We start from the raw sequence: 20,028 nt of genomic DNA, 5'->3' as shown, positions 1-20,028 counted from the left end.
GCCCCCCCCCCCCCCCCCCCCCCTCTNCCAAAGAAGCATCATAATGTAGAAAAGGTGTATAAAGTACCAAAACAATTGGGAATCAGGACTTATAAAAATCCTGTATGCACCACTGTGCCATTTTATTTAAACAGTATATTAATATAACAAATCGGGAAAGACCAATAGATTATATATCTATATATCTATATAGAGTAAGTTACTAGGAAGTATAACACAAATATTTGTATATAAAATCCTAAGACGGAATTTATCCTAGCTGATTAGGGGATTTTTTAATATAATTTTTGAAAACCTTAACATATTAATTATTTGCATATTTTACATTGGCATTCTTCCAGTGACTAAGCTATCAAAAATTGTAGGCAAGGTTTTTTAATTAATGATCATACAACGTTTTAAAAATTAAGTTCACAATCTCAGTGGAATATTCAAGAAAATAGACATAGGGATCAATATCAACACCAAAGACACATTTTTAATTATACAGACTCTCTGAGTTTACAAACCCAGTCTCAGAGTACCATCAAGTGTTCCAAGAGGTCAAGCATTCCTTGCGTTCCTAGAAACATATGCCATAGTATTTCAGTATTGAAAACTCTTTGATTTGACAACTGAACTAAATGGTTTTTGTCACTGATTTTCTACGATAAGATTATCGTATGATATTTGTTGCCGACACACGACGAGACATGACTCCGCACAGTGTCATCATCCAATCAGGTTCGTTTTCAATTCAATTGCATTATCCAGTCGTTATGATGGACATATAGGAAATGACCTACCAGAGATTTTTGTCTCGCTGTGCCCGCAACTGCTCAGTGAAAGTCTCAACAAGACTCTAGCCTGCAAAAAAATTGCCACCTTATCCCGTCCCTGGAAAGGGCAGTCACAAGATTGGTTAAAACAGAGGTCAATCAAAGCTTAACAGAATGAAAAGTCAAGAAAGAAAGTGTTAAACCATACTGTAGTGGTTACGTACAAAACTAATAGCTATTAAAAGATTCGCAACGAAACTAATAAAATACGAACAGATGTTAGGTCTAATTTTAATTAGACTGACTTAGACAATAACTTCGCTTACCAATTATCATGAATATAATATATTACCTAACCAACAAAGTCCTACTCTGCTTATTTCAACATTAAATTGAAATTCAATATTGAGCAATAATGTCTATTTCATTATATAGTATACTTTACTTAACCAATAGCATATTGGTCAAAGTATGAAATTTGTCCTACTTACAGTCGTCAATTCTGAAATTTGTCTTGTTCACCACAGTTTCATGGTGAGGGATGGTAGCCAAAGAAGCACTTGCAGCAGTTCTAGGCACATCAAACTTTTTTTTCAACCTTATGTAAAGACAGATTCAATCCTACATTACCTAATCACCTACAAACCACTTTCCAGCTATACACAGCTGGTAGAAAGGATCTGCAATTATAAACCAAAGTTGTTATCCTTGTAAAATATAGTTGTTGCTTTTACTCTTTGTATTCCTGTGTCATATATCTTAAAGTAGCACGACGCACAAATGCATTTTGAAAATTATATAATATTTATATAATATAAAAGATTTAACTGATTAGGGAATATCAAGGTGAAAATTTGAATCTGATTGTTTTAGAAAAATTATAGCCATTTGAGGTTCATGAAACAATGATTGCTCCCTCTAGTGACATTAAGTAAAATTCAATTGATAAAAAAATGATACATTATGGCCATTGATAGACCTCTCTCATTCCTATTTTTATGAAGCTGGCACACAGTCCCCCTTAAAAAGTAAATGTCCCTCTTTAAAAGTAAGTGTCCCTCTTCAAAAGTAAACATGTCCCTCTTTAAAAGTAAACATCCCTCTTTAAAAGTAAGTGTCCCTGTTTAAAAGTAAACATCCCTCTTTAAAAGTAAGTGTCCCTGTTTAAAAGTAAACGTCCATGTTTAAAAGTAAGCATCCCTCTTTAAAAGTAAGTGTCTCTATTTAAAAGTGTCCCTCTTAAAAAGTAAGCATCCCTCTTTAAAAGTAAGTGTCTCTATTTATAAGTAAGTGTCCCTCTTAAAAAGTAAGCATCCTTCTTTAAAAGTAAGTGTATCTATTTAAAAGTAAGTGTCTCTATTTAAAAGTAAGTGTCCCTCTTTTAAAGGAAACGTCCCTCTTTAAGAGTAATCAAATCAATAAAATAAGCAACTATGAAGTAATCATTTAAATACAACAGCTGGTCCTGTAGAAACTCTGCTGATATAAGATTTTTATTGTACAGTAGACTGGAAAGTTGTGACACATACATAGTTATTGAGCTTAGAGTGACTTGCATATGAAAGTTTCAAAAAAATGAAGTCATGAGGTTGACTAGTCATCATTTCCAGGGAGATATGAACATATTCACATTAACTTTTACAAATCAACAAAACTGCACACGAAATAATGACTTGTGAGGTTTTTTTCTATTGATTGGCCAAAGAGCTGAACCACAAATTTCAACTCTGAAAATAATTGATGGTAGCTGAAATTGGGTTTTATTGGTTCGCAAAGCATAAACTAACCTGACTACAACTTTAAAAAGATATAGATTTGAGTTCAGCACTAAAAATAAAATATAGCTCAAAAACAAGCAAATATTGGAAAAGGCAAACAAAACTGCCAGTATTCTGACCTTTTTTTAAATTTTGGCATTTTTGATCATTTTTATGAAGATATGTGTTTTTATCCAGGACTTTCACATATTTCAGCAGAACTATAATTATTTATCAAAATCAATAATGAATGAATGAATGAATGAATGAATGAATGAATGAATGAATGAATGAATGAATGAATGAATGAATGAATGAATCAATGAATCAATCAATGAATCAATCAATGAATCAATCAATGAATCAATCAATGAATCAATGAAATTTAAATGAACTGAAGTACCGTATCAGAGAAAAAATAGAAGTGTTTAACAGTAGGCTATGTAATTTTTCTGTAATTCTCTGTTTTTTTAAATATATAACAGTGAACTTTGATATAATTAAGAAATAACTGGCATATCTTTTAAATCTGGTCTTAATAATCAATCAAATTATTATTCAAGGCATATATCATTAAGTGATTGAGAATTAGTTATATTAAGTGAAATGTTAAAAATTGATATACGATACCTTTTAATTGATCAGGCCATTTACCGATCACGTCTAGGTCCAAAATTCTTTTGACATCATGTCTATTTTTAGCTGTCACATGACGAAGAATATATACTAGTCTAGGCATGTTCATTATTGCCACACATTAAGGATGTTAATTCTACTATACCTACATAATATATACTGTCAAACTGATCATGTGACCTTTCACGTAGTTAAGACACCAACTGTTTTGGCAAAATGCCAGTTTTTATTATTGTCAACATTAGGTTGGCAAATTTATTGAAATTATGAAATACTTTTCTTGGTATCATAAGAGATAACATAAGTATGTCACAGTATATAAAAATAAACATATATATATAGGTATATGTATATCAAGGAGGGTAAGGTCAACTATTGCCTAACGCCTATGTTCATTCGACTCTTGGTGATCAATGGAATTAAGGGTGTGGGAAATGTTAGTTTATGTCATGTCAGCGATTCTACTTTCTATTTAGTCTTTTCTTATTGATTAGACCATAGAATATTGAAAGGACATTATGTAAATGAGGGCAATAAAACATTATATTGTCTGGACAGAATAATAGTAATGATATTGAAGTGCATGGGATCTAGCTTGATCCTTTTACTGTGTCAATGTTTCAACATGTACCATGAAGTGTCATATGCACCACTGTGATCTAGTATTGATCAAGGGCTTATTGACATTACTACTATTTCCACTTTCAAGAGCATTTTAAAAAGTACTTTTCATATTCAAAGATTGTATTTGATCAATAACTGAATAGTCAACACTTATAATGCAAAGACAGAATTATAATGCAAATTCAGACATCAGATTTATAATTCAAAATTAGACATCATACTTATATGTCAAAATCAGACAGACTTATAATTCAAAATCAGACGGATTTATAATTCAAAATCAGACATCATACTTATACTAAAAATTCAGACTTATAATCTAAAATCAGAATTACAATACAAAATCAGACTTATAATGCAGAATCAAACTTATATATTCAATATCAGACTTATATATGCAAAATCAAACTTATATGCCAAATGAGGATTACAATGCAAAATCAGACTTATATGCAAAATCAGACTGTCATCATTTCCAAGCCATTCCTACTATTCTCTTATACATTTATCATCACCAAGGACACCTTGAAGTGAATATGTTAAAGAAGTGACAACAGTCTTAAGTTCTACATTACATTTGGTTGAATAATATAGGACACTGAAGAAGAAATTTGAATTGGGGAAATTGAACTCTATCAGTTAACACAAAAGCAAATATTCACAAGATGATACCCTTTTTCTATTGAAAGTTATTTTGGTGTCAGGGTTTGCCAGAAAATTCCCTTGTTAATGCAACATAGCCTTTTTATGTGTATCGGGGACACCTTTGACTTCTATTTGGGACATTCCACTTCTTGGTCTGATGCCTGTGGTTTGTGCAAATCAGAGCTCTAAATATCCCTATTTATGATAAAAATGGTCTGTTTTGAATACGGTGGGGAGAACATTTGGTAAATCAAGATAGTCCAGTAATACTGCTACTACTGGACTAACTTGATTTACCAAATGCTCTCTGTACTCGAAATCTGCCATTTTATTATAAATAAGTATATTTAGCACTCTGCATAAATATCATACAACTTTTCCATTCCATTAAAACTAAGCAATTTTTATTTAGAAATGCCGCCATGTTGTAAGGGAAGATAACATATAGGTACTATTATGTTACTGAGGTCTGGTGGTAGGTTTGCAACGAATTCTCTTTCGTGATCTGCTTCATTTCCGATTAACTCGGACGAAGAGTTTGAATGTCCCAAAATAGAAGTCAAATGTGTCCCTGATACACATAAAAAGACTAGAAAACCTCTTTACAATCCCTTTGTTTTAAGATCAGATATCATAATTGTTATAAAAATCTATACAAAAATTTAGCAAACTGATGTGAACAAATATACTTGACAAATTAAATTAATATGTGATACAAGAATTTGTTTGATTATGTATTTCAGTACAGTAATGAAGGGGAGGTAACTACATAATATAGTAATTTAAAGGACCATGTTTGGAAACATAATTTGATAAGTTAGCTTTCTATGATAATAATGGAGTAGGGTCTAAATTGATTTGACAAAAGTTGTCTTAAATCAAATTATTTAAAAAGTCATCAAGGATACCTCTAATGTAAAATAATATACAATGAAAAATGAAAAAGGTTAACAGTAAAAGATCCCTCCATAAAACTTCAGTAGACAATCCTTATTTTACTATGTTATTTTCAATAAAAAAATATTGAAGAAAATATTAACACATTTTAAAAATATAAGTGCCCATTTGACAAACCATTCACAGACTAATCCAGAGGAAAGAAACCTGCTATGGTGCTTATCATAATCGAGCTCAAATTCAATAATATGACAACTCTATTTTTTCTAATTCTCTTATACTAAAGCCTAATTATTTTTGACACCAACTCATTTCATTTCATTTTATTAACTAACTACCCTATATATCACGAAAAGCATTTGGAGACACACCATGAAAAATCTGGAGATTGGGTAAAAACTTTCGAGACTTTGTTTGAGTTACTGCTCTACAACAAAGCAATATTTGATGGCTCTTCTAGACAACCCTTGTTGATTTTCTACTACTCAAAATTTTTCTCATGTATTATCAAATTTATTCATCTTAGCTATTCGACACAGATCAACCTTTATCCTCAAAATTTCAAAAACATTTATTTCATCAATTAAAATCACCTTATGTCTTCATATTCTGCTAATTCTAGTCGAATTCAAAAAATCATACAAAAGTCTACTAATCTAAGACATATCAGAATATCTGGAAAAACTGAATGAGCAGTACCCAATGCTGAAATACTCTGCTTATAGAAGATACCACCAGCTGTGTTCACAAATGTTTCAAAACTGTAAACACAACATGGTATCCTCCACAACAGAGTTATCTTCTCTTTAGTCTTCAAAGTTATCCAAGAGTTACTTCCCTTTAGTCTGCAGACTTCAAACAAAATGGCAACAACTAAAACTGAATAGACAAAACAGAATGATAAATTTATGAGGTTTCATTAATAAAGTCATCCACATTTGCTTCTTGATTGTAAGGCTAAATTCAAGAATTGTTAGGTACCTTTTTTTTTACAAATAAAATGACATTTAGAAAAGAAAACAATTATAAAACTTTACTCAATATTTCAATTTTTTTCCCTGTTAAAATGTCATCCAATTGTTTTTAGAGACAAAATATGAACTGAAATTCTGAAAAACTGCTGTCAAATAATTTTCATAAGAATTTTTTAACAATTTGAACTGGAATTTACCCTATTCTCACAGTGATTTTGTCAATTTTCAAGAGAAAAGAAAAACCAAGAGTTAACAAGCTTTCACTAAGCAAAATCAAATTAGAAAGTAACTGGATCTTCAAACACATCAGCAGCAATACACATCCACATGAGCAAAATCCTCACAAATGTCCATCACAAAACAAACTCAACTATTTTGTCAAAGCCTTAGAATAAATCCAAGTTAAACGTTGACATCTTTACTTCTCAAATATCAAACATGTGAGTCAGTCTCTAACACCAAGCTAAAAGATCAACTAGAAAACTTTATGAAAATATTAAAGTTTGTTTCGAAAAGTTGAAAAGTTGACAAGCTAAGTTGATGTAGAGACCTGCTCACGATCAAGGAGCAAGTTCAACTGCCGAGGTCCCATCTGAACAAACGTACATATAGTGTGGAGTTAAATTCTCGAAATGACAAAACCCAACGTAATTTGCGGTCTAGTCACACGTCGACCTTGCTTTTTCTGTTGACTTTTGTCCATATTTACAAACAAGTCGAACTCTGTGTGAGGGAATGTTGGTTGGTTGGCTTGGAGACTGCTGGGACCGCTCATCCTACTTCAGAAATAATTTCAAGTTATGTGTTAAAATAAAAGATTTTCGAATTTAGTGTGTTGTCACCATGGTTTAAGACATGTGATTAACAACGAAGTGCCAGGTTGTAATATCGCCACTAACCCCAGGTCCGAACTTATAATCACTAATATAATAATCGCTAAATAAATCCCTGTAACACCTCATAACCTCATACACACATCACAACTTCAAACAAATTTAGATACATTTTTCATCATTTTTAATCCTGTTGATTACTTTTTGATCTTTTTGACAACTTTTGATATATATTTTACATATTTCCCACAGTAGTCATAATTTAATCTTAAAAAATATATATTAAAGATGGATTCCATCATTTGTTGTTAAACAAATATCCAGCCTTCAATACTTGGAAATTTCCTTTTCCATTCTTGTTTTCTGAGCACTAACCATTTTTCTAGACCAAATTAAGCACTTACACCCAAACATTTTTTTTTAAAATTGAAATAATTTGACAAAAAATTGAGAATATATCATATCCATATCCAAGTTGAATATCTTTAAAAAAAAAAAAAAGAAAAAAAAGAAGCAATTCCTTTAACTTTCTGGATCTAAAATTCAATCTTTCAAAAAAAAATTAATAATATTTTAAAACAAAAACGATGGTGAAATCTATTTTCAAATTTAATAAATTCACAAGAGGAAGCCTAACTTTAATTTCAATTTTTGACAAATATTTAAAAAACATTATTTTCAATGCAGTCATCAGTTGATGATAATTCAAAGTGTCATAGCATAATTTACAATTTTTCTCTTTTAAATGATGAAATATATAGTGTTTGATGGATGGGCTACTAATATCATTCAAAAATCAAACATTGACAAATATATGATTTGTGAATAATACTGTTGATTGATGGTATTCATAAGAATTTAGGAGCAAATAAACTAATAATGAACCAATAAACACTCTTTCTGTGAAAATCGTAAGAATCTTCAAACATTGATCATTCATTTTGTGAGCCTAAAAGATTTCTTAGAACAATGGTTTTCAACCTGCTTATGTATATGTCCCAAAATCATATTTTGCATGAAAACAATATCCCCAGTATCGAAACAAAGTGAAACTAGGATTGGATATCAGGCATGGTATCGATAGTACGAGTACAAAATGCTGCAAATAATTCTTGGAGTGCTCGGAGACAATATAAGCCAAGGCCATGTCTAATGTAGTCATGTGAGATAGAAGATAGTGTTGTATTATCATAGCCTGTGACACATTAAAAGTCTGCCAACAATGTGCAAAAGTCCCCACTTTGAATTTTCATGTCATAAAAAATTATTTTATTAGGTAATGTTCAAGAGAGAGTCTGCTACAGAAATAATTTGGCAGTTCATTTTTTGAATAGAAAATAAGCTAGTTTTTTCATCGTCTGACTTTTTTTTTTTTTGTACCAAGGGTCATAACTGTAGGTATATCAATTGATGGTAGTTATCCTCTAAATAACATACTAAACACTGAACTTTAAACACAAGATTTTAAATAATTACGCACGACTAATGTGTATACACAACTTAAATAAATATGGGGAACACTTCATTTATTTGATGTCTGCAATCATAGTATGGTTTTTAGCCTTATTTTATTTTATTGTCAACATTTTATTTTGTCCAAACATATCATTGATATTATTTCATATGTAATTGATATATATATATTTTCATGTCATCTTATTGGTACAGGGCATAATGTCATTAAATATGTTTTCTTCTCATTTAAACTGGACTTCCATCTAGTTCATCCCTACATTAAATCAAAAACAAACACCATATTGGTATATTAGCAACAGTACCGAGAAGATATTTAATAATATTCAATGTACAAAAAAAAAAATATTCAAGTTATGCAAATTACAAATCAAATAAAAGAGATGTTCACTATCTCCCAGTGTCGTCTGAAGTGTTTCCAACAACACCAATCACATGTTTCAGCGCGTCACTAGTGACCATCAATACATCATACACCAAGTATGGAGACACGCATGTAACAATGAGAAAATTTTATTAAACGTATTATGTGTATCAGGGATACTGATGGCATCAATTTGAACCATTTCAATTTTCAATCCTATGTACGTGAAGTCATCCAACACTTGGTTTTATTGGAATTGCAGTAACCACAGACGTCCGGCTGAAAATTCTTAACTAATATTCTAGGTGGAATTGGTAAAACTTATTTAATGGCATTTTGAATGTAAAAATGGTAAGTGTCACTGAGAATTACAACATTAAACCTCTGCCTGTATTTCTTATCACACAGCTACATGACTTCAGGTTGATATTCAATGGATATCTATTAATATTCAAACAGTTCCAGATATCTTTTAGTCTTTCCAAATATGGACATAATAAATAGCTTTAGAACATACAGGTGAAATCAATATTTTGCTGAATAAAATGTATTTCTTCAAGAAATTTTCTTGCATTGTAAAATACCTAAATGTCTGACTTTCATTCTAAAAAGTGCTAAAGTAGAAACAGTATTATCTGATGTAATTACAAAGAATATATCCCTGTGTTTTGTGAATTCAAAATTGCCAGTGCAGAAAGATAACCCATGTCAAATCATAATTTTATCTATCCTCCATTTTGACCAAAAGTCACAAACTTATTAAAGATTTAACTTGACTGCACTGGTCTCAGTATTTGATAATCAGTTTTTTCAAACAGTTTTAATCCTCTTTAAGACAAGTGTGAAAAATACAAAAGGAAAATGTTTACCTTAGTAACAAAAAGAAACATCAACAAGTAGGTAAAAATAGTCACTATAAATATATACCAAGGTACACAAGGATGATCACTTGACTGTTATATTACAGCCTGGCACTGAGTACAAACTACTAAGTAGCATTCGACCACAAGTCAAAAAAATCTAAACGATTATACAACAAAATTTCTGCAATCTGAAGTCTAACTTACACAAATGGGTGTCGAAAAGAGGGCGGATGTGCATTTAAAATTTGGTGGAGACCTTTGGGGTCGTTGATGTCATGTTTGTTGATTTCTCGAGCCAGTCAAGCTTGTGCCTTGACGTCTATTTGGCTGTGTTAACATTGGGTTTGAAGGTTTGTTGTTTTATTAAGTTTATAAGTGACACGTTTAACTATAGTTTAAAATGGAAACCTATTATTACTAAAACAAAACATTTCATTTGTATTTTAGGTATTCTTAATTTTAGCATCATCAATATTCTTTTCTGGAGGCATAGCTAAAAATTACATTCTCATTGCAAATATTTTTCTTTTCCTTTTAGATTCCTTCATTTTTGAAAGTTGATAAATATTATTGGCAAGGCTTGTTATTAGTGCTGGCATGATATATCGATGAATCAATGTATCGCGATTCGACATACGGTATTGCGACTTTGTGTAATGATACTTGGCGAAACCTTTTATTCCATAAAATAAGTGCAGATTTTTATGATATATAAATTTTTTTTCACCGAAATTGTCAGAAACGATTGAGGACAGTGGACACTAGCCACTACTATCAACTATATTACCAAATATCACAGTTATAAAATCATAAATTAATATATATATAGAAACTGTGAAGATAAAATATTAAATTTTACCCCATATATCGTATCGTGACCCTTGTAATGCAATACATAGACCCTTGTAATGCAATACATATCGTATCATGACATGATTGCCGATACCCAGCATTACTTGATATATAATATGTAAATAATGGAACATAATTTAATGGTATACTATTCATGAGATTTAATGGATGTATATTATCATATATTCAGATGTATATCATGTTTTAAAACAAAAGAATCAGGAGATCGATTGTACACCATAAAATTATGTTCTGTTATCTTATTGTGATCTCGACCTTAAAATAATTTGGTTTATCTATTGCACAATATTATCAAATGTTTTCATAATTTATAAAAAGAAAGGGGCAGTAACTCTGACATAATTGTCACCGATTTATTATATTACAACTTGGTTTTTGATACCAGTCAACTTTGGTACAGAAAGGGATCTGTATCTCAGTTTTTTTTAACAGTGTCTTTATCATCATCATCATCATCTTGATTTATCAAGGGTGTATGAGCATATTCAAATCTAACCCTTGATAGATGGGACTGATATTCATGCGACAAGTACAAGACAAGTCACTCTCCTATGTGCAACCAATGTTGTGAACTTGTCAACCTTAATGGCTATTATTTACATTCCTTTTAAAGAATAAAATTTGAATGACCAATGACAAGAATATGAGTCGCTAGATCAAGCATTAGATGTTGAATACCAACATGTGAAAATATTATTCATACTAAAGACTGTTCAACTTACAATCTGGAAGCATCCGAACCATCATCACCATCAATACGATAAACTTTACCATACATAACATATTCAAACTGATCAGCTCTAGAAGGACCGGTATTAGCTGGATTGTATTCATCATCTGGAGCACCATCTTCTCTTAGTGTAGTTGCTACCACTAATCGGAACTTGTCACCTAAAATCACATATCATACAATTGTTTTAAAGGGGTATTACACCTTGTTCATTATCAAAAACGTCATCAAAAATTGTACATGAAAATATTTCTAAAGTATGCTATTTATATCTATGTATCTTCTTGATCATGTTTTACAAGAATTAATTAAAGACAGAGAGTACTGATAATTAATTAAGCAGTTTTAACTTGTTTTCGTATTTGGCTTTATAATGGCTCTATATTATTAGTTGAAACTAAGTTTATTTTACTCAGATCCATAGAGTAGTTTTCAAACAGCTTCCAAAAAACATTATAACCAACTCAAAAACCTTACATATGGCGTTTAAAAATTAACGGCTGGATTTTTTGCAGTTAGACATTTCAGAAACGTTAAAGGGCACTTTTCTCTATATTTTGTATAATAGTTTTCACAATATTGAGTAAAATAAATTGGAAATGGTGTGGAAAGGTAAGATTCAACGAAGATAACTCTGAACATAAATTTGGCACTCGGCTTAGCTCTTTAGCTTCAATTATAGAAGCCTTTAAAATAATCTTAAGAAAGAACAAACCTAGATCAACAGGATAGATCTGTACATTAACATCAAGTATCAGGTCCATTTTAAAAGATTCACTCTCACAGAACAATCTGGATACTGAAAATAGAAAACAAATTTTTAGCTTATCAGGATTCACCTTCTCTTTTTGCCTCCATGGTTGCTAATTGAATTGTGAAATGTAATCAGATATCACTGGCAGGGCCGTAACTATGGTCTTTTTTCTTTTAGACAGACTTCAAATGTTAACCACCTTCGCAAATATCAAATAAGCGATATATTTAGCGCATATATTCATAACTTCAATTTTCAAAACCGATTTGTTTTTTTCAAATTCGGCATGAGCATTTGCCTCGATGTAGTTAAGGCCATAACTAGGCATCAGATGATAGGATAAAACATGCTTGTCTAGGATGTCAGACAATACCATTCATTAACATGGGTTCTAACAATATATGTCCACATAAAGCAATTTCTTTCAGTATATTTGCTTATCATCTGTGATCTGAACAATTTTTTAGGCATATCACATTCTAGGTCATATAACTAATTTATTAATTTATCTGTACTCGCTGTTACAAATTGTAACAAATGGCACACTCTTTTGGATGTTTCCAATTTTCATTTTCATATTGCTTCAGATAAAGACCTGTCATTGATTTATAAGAAGATAGGGGCTGTGGGGCTGAGAAAATCTGCCAAAAATAATTCCATCTTTAATGGAAGCTAAAAAAAAATCGCAGAGGTTTGTCCTGAATAGGGAAACTACAAACTTGTTCAATAGTTCAAACTAATCAAAGCTCAAAAGATGTAATGTGTGAAAGTTGAATAATAAATTCATACAATCTTGCTAGAAAATAATCTAGTCAGTATAGTAAAGACGAACAAAAAAAGGTATAAACACCATCTGCCAAAAATCACTGAATCAGAAGATGTCATATCATGTTTGGATTGATCGAAACATTAGTGTATATGCAAATCAAGTCCAAAGAGTATATCAGTAACAAATTAGGTCAATATTGTTATCTATCTCCTAATTAACTTTATCAATTAGAACCAGGGACTACACAAGTCTAATCATTACTAACGAATGAACATTCTTATCATGGTTGGACGTAGCTTGGAAATTCTCTTCCGCAAATCCTGTAAAAGTTTTTTTTAAAAAGGTCAAATTTGACATTTTCAGGGGTTGATTTGTATAATTCCTCAAAAAACCCTGTCTAGGCAGAGTCTCAAGAAAAGATGAGAAAAGAATAGAAGACTCATCATTTCAACTTTCAAATGCAGATAATACTGGACGCACATGGATTTGAAGGCTCAAATTTAAGCTGTGAGCTGTGAAAACTATTACTGATTGGCTTAGCTAAAAAATTCCTTATTCTGAGATTAAGATATGATTGGTCCAACGGATGGCAAATCTGTTCCTTTAATTTTTATACAATCGACGCTTATACTCCAACCCTCCTACAGTCACAATTGTCTTTTGGGTCTTGGTTCCCAAAGTTTTTGTCTCAAACACTTCAAACCGAATACAAGTCATTCCAGACTGTGTATTTGCAATTTTTGTGTATTAACAAAAAAATAATGAATGTATCCCTTTAAACAATCCCATCTTTTAAATACATGTGACTGCATGTATGAATTATTAAAATCGCATGACAAGAGTGTTATTAAGTAAATTATGATCCATATAAAATATTATATATCAGCATAATATAATATATAGACTGATCGTATCTCTAGACCATATAAATAATAATCAGTTATGAATAGTAAGGTTGCTAATACCCTATAATACAGACTTAAACAAATATTGGGCAACAGCCAAATCTTAGAAGGGAATGAATCAGGGCCATTATTCTTGTCTTTTATAAGAGAAAAAAGAAAAGGGACACTTTCAATCCTAAGGAGTGTTAACAACAGTGCATATGGAGCTCAGTCACTTTAAAAAGTGTGCACTACTTGCCAATTCAATATGAATCAAAGGCTAAAAATAAACCTCGCACACCACTGTCACTACATAAAACCAATACAGCAATGTCAGGAATAACCAGGTAGTGCTTATGTTTACCCCTTCAATTAAGTAAATTAAATTTCTTCTTTTTTTTTGTTTTACTTTGACAATTTATTGCACCATGTTCTTATGTGAATATAATTTAGAATATAATTTAAAATCTGAATTTCTTGACAGTACAATGGCTCCTAATAAAGCACTGCAAATGGAAACTTGAAAGGCCTATGGTGTTGACCTTTTAACTCAAAATACATGTGTGGGAGTCTAATTAATACTAGATATATCTATAACAATGACTAATGACAACCAAACAAGTGAAGATGTTGGCTTCAGTCCAAGAAGCGAGTAGGAACACAAATTATTTCTGCTTAATCAGCATTATTTGTTACTGTGCCTGCTGCTGAATGAGCCATTTCATTTCTAGTTAAAATTCTTTATATTTCTTTGGCAATAGAGCCAAACTTTTTCTGGGTGGCATTCTTGAAGCCATTTGTCAATTAATAAAAGCTTCAACCAACTTATTTAAAAAAAATTACAGAAAGTTTTTCACGTATCAATTAAAAAATATAACAGCATAAAAAAAATTCTACATTAAGTTCTGTGTAGATTTTGAATTATAATAAATTGCAATATGAAATGTAAGCTTCCAGAAAATATTGTTATACAACTGCTTCCTAATCAAACATCAAATTCACACATCAAATTCAAAAAGAAAGAAAAAAAAAACACAAAACTGAAGCCATCCTTCAATTTTCCATTCATAGATTAATAAGATTTCATAAAAATGATTTCATAGGCCTACCAGTTTAAACAATTGCATCAACATCAGTCCAAGATAATAAGGATCAAATTTTCTTTGAATTTTTCTTTCCAATTAAAGCTATGTCCAAACATGATTGAAAATATAATTCAGAAATCATACAGCTAATAAGACTGGATTGATAAAAATGAAAACTTGATAAAGCATGCTAAATGTTTATTGTCTCTACTGCCTTAGCAACTGTACCTACAAGACCATACCTGCAACAGACCCACTTGACTTTCATGACATGCAACATTTTTTCAATCAAATTTTCGTCAATACAATATACAATCATAAAGAAATATCAATATTAGGACTTGCCTGAAGTAGCCATATAATAGGAATTAATTCAAAAATATGAAATTGAAAATTGGTTTATTGATTAAGCAAGTCAAATCTTGTTTCGAAATTTATCAGATAATTCTAATATCATATTTTCCATAGGCCTATAACATTTTTTTTTACCCCAAATTAAAATCTAAGGATAAACTTGATCTAGTTTTGAAAGTACTTTCTAAAGACAATAATTACCAATTTACTAGAATAGATGCAATGCATGTCCTTGCATGAAGAAAAACCAGTCACTCCTTCTGACAGGAAAACCTACTGTTTGTTTTAAGACAGGCTACATGATGTACATGGCTTCATTCTCACGTCTTGTTGACATCTTGTGCTCCAGGCCCCAGGGGTGAAGTTTACAAACCACTATCAACGACATCTCCACCTTTTCCTACACTTCCACCACATCAGTCGCTTTTTCCTGTAGAAATGTGTTGCAATGCACTGACCGGTTCGTGTCTTGATAAATCGACAGACGTTTTGAGCGACCTTTCAAAACCCTCACAACCAATCGTCGGCAGATTACAGGACAAGTCCCAACATGGTCCCAAAAAGCCGGGCTGTTTTGACGGAAAATAACGAATCAATACCATATAATTAGCGATAATAATGCAAGTCAATAATCAGAACAAAACTCAAAAGCTTATCGCAGCATAATTCCACATGAAAATATATTTTAAGTCGTCATTTCTTTTGGCGACCATCCAAAAATAGAATTACGCACGAGAAGCGAAATATTTCGATCGAATTTGTGTCACACTCTGATTTCTTCCAAAGGTGATTAACTGTCTGATTCCAAGAACAGAGAAAATTTGAAACCGTTATGATTATCATCCTTACCTCTGTCAAATTTTTTGCCATCTGGATCAATGTCTTTGACATCAAAAATATCTTCAAATAAAACACCCGCCATGCTGGTTCTCAGACAACTCTAAAACTGGGCCAGGTCGGTGTATTTATTCCCAAAATAAAAGGTGCTTGTAAGCGGGAAAAATTCAAAGAAAAATGGGGATGTAAAAGAAAAACGTTAATCTTCAAAACAGTGTATTCAATATATATTTTCACAGTCAAATTTTATTGAAAACGACGAGAAATGGCCTTTGTTTACGTTTTTTGGGAGGTGTGCATGCACGTTTTCATGATAAGACATTTCTACCTTCATTGCCATTATTAACTGAAGAGTATGCATATGGGACGTAACTCAGTCAGATTTAATTTACTACAGCCACTCTTTAATTTTTTACTATCAACCGCTCTAATCAGTTGATTTAAAAACTTTTTAAATTCGATTTTAATCGATTGTGACAGAATAAAGAATAAATCTTTATTTTGTTTTTATTTCTACCAGTTTAGTTTTTCAAATTTGAAACGACTGTGCACAATGTAATTGGAAATTGAAAAACTGTAGTCATACTTTGACCCAGATGTAGATAAGCTAAGATATATGTGCACATCAAGGTCCAATTCAAATCATTATAACTTGAGCAGTGCATTTATTTTGAGGTAGAAATGTACAAATAACATGGACTTTTTGAATTAGACTGACTACGATGTGCTCAAGATCTTTGCTTGATAATGTTACAAATAAAAATATGTACAAGCAAGACAATTCCGTTAATCAAGATCTCCCCCAAAGTGTGGCAAAAGCAAGTGTAAAAGTTGTGTGGTAGTGGACTCCTCCAAAGACCAGCCAAATCCCCAAAGGAATGTTCTAAAAAGTATTTGAATTTTCTTATTAACATATCAATATCAGGCACAGGTACAGTTGTCCTTTGAAACATGGCAAGATAATTTATGTTTATGCATATTACCATTCTGTGAGAATTTACGACCACATAGGGAGCATGAATATGGTAAGTCACCAGAATGAACTCTGATATGTCTTCTTAAAGAAGAGTTCAAAGAAAATGTCTTTCCACAATTTGAGCATAGGTAAGGCTTTGATCCACTGTGTATACGCACATGGTTCACCAGATCACAACGGTTTTTATATGCACTATCACAAGATGTGCATTTAAATGGTCTTAAATCATTATGCACTTTCAAGTGAGATTTTAAGGAACTCCGCAATAGAAACAATTGTCCACAAGTATCACAACCGAATTTCTTTACACCTAGATGAATCTTTAAATGCTGTCTTAAGTTTGACTGCTTGCTAAACGATTTTGAGCAGATCTGGCATTGATTAGATACTGGATCATGGGTCTTCATGTGTTGTTTCAAGGCACCAGAATGCAGGAATTTTTTTTTGCATATCTTACATTCTACACTTTTGGTTGAGGCATAGTAGCTTAGGACTGAATTGCTTTGCTTTTTATTGCTTAAAGTATTTGCAGTCTTCAAATTTCTTTTGAGTGCAGTCTTTTGACTCAACAAGACCAATGCCATAGATGCCTCAACAGCATTGAACTGTCCATTTGACATAACTTCAGGAAACAGTTTAGATGACCATTCTGATATTTCCAATGGTACTGAGTCTGAATGGCCTTGGACTGATAATGCTCCAATTTCATTAACTGAATCGTCATCAATTGCCTCTCTTGGCACTTTTGATGATACTAAGAAGCCTGAAGGCATCCCATGCTGATCTACTGGAATACTGTTGGCAATTGATGCAACTTGAAGATCAGATTCGGGTGGTGGAACTGATGAATATGAAATATCCAGGAGTTCAATATCATGCTGACAGTCCATTCCTAACAATTCAATGGACTCCAAATGTCCTACATTATTTGAGGATTCAAGATTTTGCTGCATAGTCAGATTAGACGAGGATTGATTTTGATGGAGGCCAACTTTAGTACTTTCCTGATTGCAGAGTTGATCTGGAGACTTGTTTGATGTGTAAGGCCTCTGAAGTCCATGGTCACTATGGTCATCATCCAAAGGGGATGTCCTGGCTGTAAGCTCATCTGTCATCACGTCCAATTGAGTACCAGTTTCACAAGATACTGAAGATTTATTTGTACTATGAAAAGACTTGAAATGTCTTCTCAAGGTTCTAATAGATTTAAAAGAATGACCACATGATGAACACAGTTGAGACTTCACAGTCAGGTGAATCAATTGATGTTCTTTGAAGTCACTTATATATCTGAAAGAACTGTTACATAGTCCACATTTGTGTGGTTTGAGTCCCCTATGAATTAATTGGTGCTGCCTTAAATTCCTTTTTTCAGCAAAAGTTCCTCCACATTCCAGACACTGATAATTTTTCGTGCCTAAATGAACTTGATGGTGTATCTTTAATTTACACTTTTCAATGAAAGATTTGTTACAAAGCTCACACTTAAAACGACGTTCTCCTTTGTGTATTCGATAGTGCCTTGTAAGGTTTGCCTTCTGCATAAAAGAAGACTTGCATACATCACACTGGTAGGGTTTCTTTTTTGCATGCAGTAGGCCAACTGTTTCTTTCTGCATATTGAGCTGATTTACACTTCTATCCATATACTTATTATTGAATGTCAAGACTGGAAAGGAAAATATAGAGACATCTTAGCCTTAGCTTATAAACCCTACTCAGCCTCATCCAATCCATCATCCCTCAGCCTGGCTCATGACACTCATGTCGTGCCTTCTGGTATTAATATTCATACAATTATTGTTGTCTTTACTTATTCATCACAACTATGAAAATTGATTCGCTTTCTTGAAAACCACTAGGTCTAAAGCGAATGAGCTGTCAAATTAAAAAAAAAAAGCAATCAGTTCATCTACTTTCACTTCCATTTCAGACGTTTCGGCAAAAGATCATATTCCGTGTATCGACGAAATAAACTTTTTCTCTAGCTGATTGGATCATATTTCTGAACATCAGTTTTAACAAAGGAATCATTATGACTGTTTCAAAAACATTTCACACAGTTACTTTGCAAATATCGTTTTGATTTGTGAAAGAGGTCGTATTGGCATTGGCTTCTTGCACTTCAGACTTCATGTTCGAGACAAAAGGATGTGGAGTAAGAGGCGTGTTGTAAACAAATGTAGCAATTAAGGTAATTTATGACAGAAAATTGATTAATATAAATCCTAATATTCTGATTTCTGTTCGATTGTGTTTATCTCCCATTACACCGTTTTCTACAGGTGAGTTTGACATAGGCCTGCTGATAATACTGATCAAAAGGGGATAAGCTGAGTCTAATATTTTCTTTTCTGTCTCTGTCACTGTGTCAGAGTGATCCAGTCTTAGCATCACTGAGAGTGTCCATCGGTGTCACAGTTCATGACCTCCTGTGGCAGCCAACGGACTACGCAAATTTAACCTGTTGGACTGTCACTTCTAAGGCATTATTAACATTCTAGTGTATAGCGAGGATATCAATAATAATAGCACACTAGAAAGTGAACATTCATTGTCCTAGTAAGAATTTAACTGGGTACGGTATGGTTTCTGTGAATAAAGCAGAAAATTGTTATTGATAGCTAAAATTATACTCCATTACTGGCATTAGATTAGCTGGTAGCCTACGGTTAAAGGTAAACTGAATATTTAGACGTCTTTCTATATGATCCCTCTAAAGTTGTGTTCAGTCTTGTTTGATGTACAAAATTCAATAGTGTAAGCTTAGCTCACCTGAATTTTTATTTTCAGACACTAAATAGAACTATTTGGAGACCTGCTGTACTTTGGTAGACATAGTGGAATCTGTGGTTGTGAACTTGTAGATACATTAGATTATGGCAGCAGACAAGCCTCAGCACAAATCGCCTTATAGCATGGAACCGTATGATCAAGGAGGC

At 32.2% G+C, this 20,028-nt stretch overlaps 3 protein-coding genes across 3 annotated transcripts in view; all 3 read right to left on the bottom strand.

Annotated features, from left to right (window-relative positions):
• The window catches only part of LOTGIDRAFT_156029 (hypothetical protein), a gene marked incomplete at both ends in the record, with an annotated part of 6,421 nt that extends 3,167 nt beyond the window's left edge, over positions 1-3,254 (bottom strand). Inside the window, one exon of the mRNA XM_009046067.1 lies at positions 3,146-3,254. Coding sequence (XP_009044315.1) covers positions 3,146-3,254 — 109 coding nt within the window. The remainder of the gene's footprint in view (positions 1-3,145) is intronic.
• An 8,161-nt stretch (positions 3,255-11,415) lies between these two features.
• Positions 11,416-16,195, bottom strand: LOTGIDRAFT_109608 (hypothetical protein; the record flags this gene model as incomplete). The annotated part of the gene is made up of 3 exons (XM_009046066.1): positions 11,416-11,588; positions 12,143-12,226; positions 16,123-16,195. The coding sequence occupies 3 exons, from the start codon at positions 16,193-16,195 to the stop codon at positions 11,416-11,418; spliced, it is 330 nt and encodes a 109-aa protein (XP_009044314.1).
• An 836-nt stretch (positions 16,196-17,031) lies between these two features.
• On the bottom strand, positions 17,032-18,705 carry LOTGIDRAFT_109758 (hypothetical protein; the record flags this gene model as incomplete). The annotated part of the gene is made up of 2 exons (XM_009046065.1): positions 17,032-17,572; positions 18,263-18,705. 2 exons carry the CDS (start codon positions 18,703-18,705, stop codon positions 17,032-17,034), a joined length of 984 nt encoding a protein of 327 aa, XP_009044313.1.
• Between the last annotated feature and the right edge of the window lie 1,323 nt (positions 18,706-20,028).

Source organism: Lottia gigantea (genome assembly GCF_000327385.1).
Source record: "Lottia gigantea unplaced genomic scaffold LOTGIsca_10, whole genome shotgun sequence".
NCBI classification, from domain to species: domain Eukaryota; kingdom Metazoa; phylum Mollusca; class Gastropoda; family Lottiidae; genus Lottia; species Lottia gigantea.
Note: the sequence above shows the minus strand (reverse complement) of the source record. Positions and strands in the feature narration are given on the sequence as shown.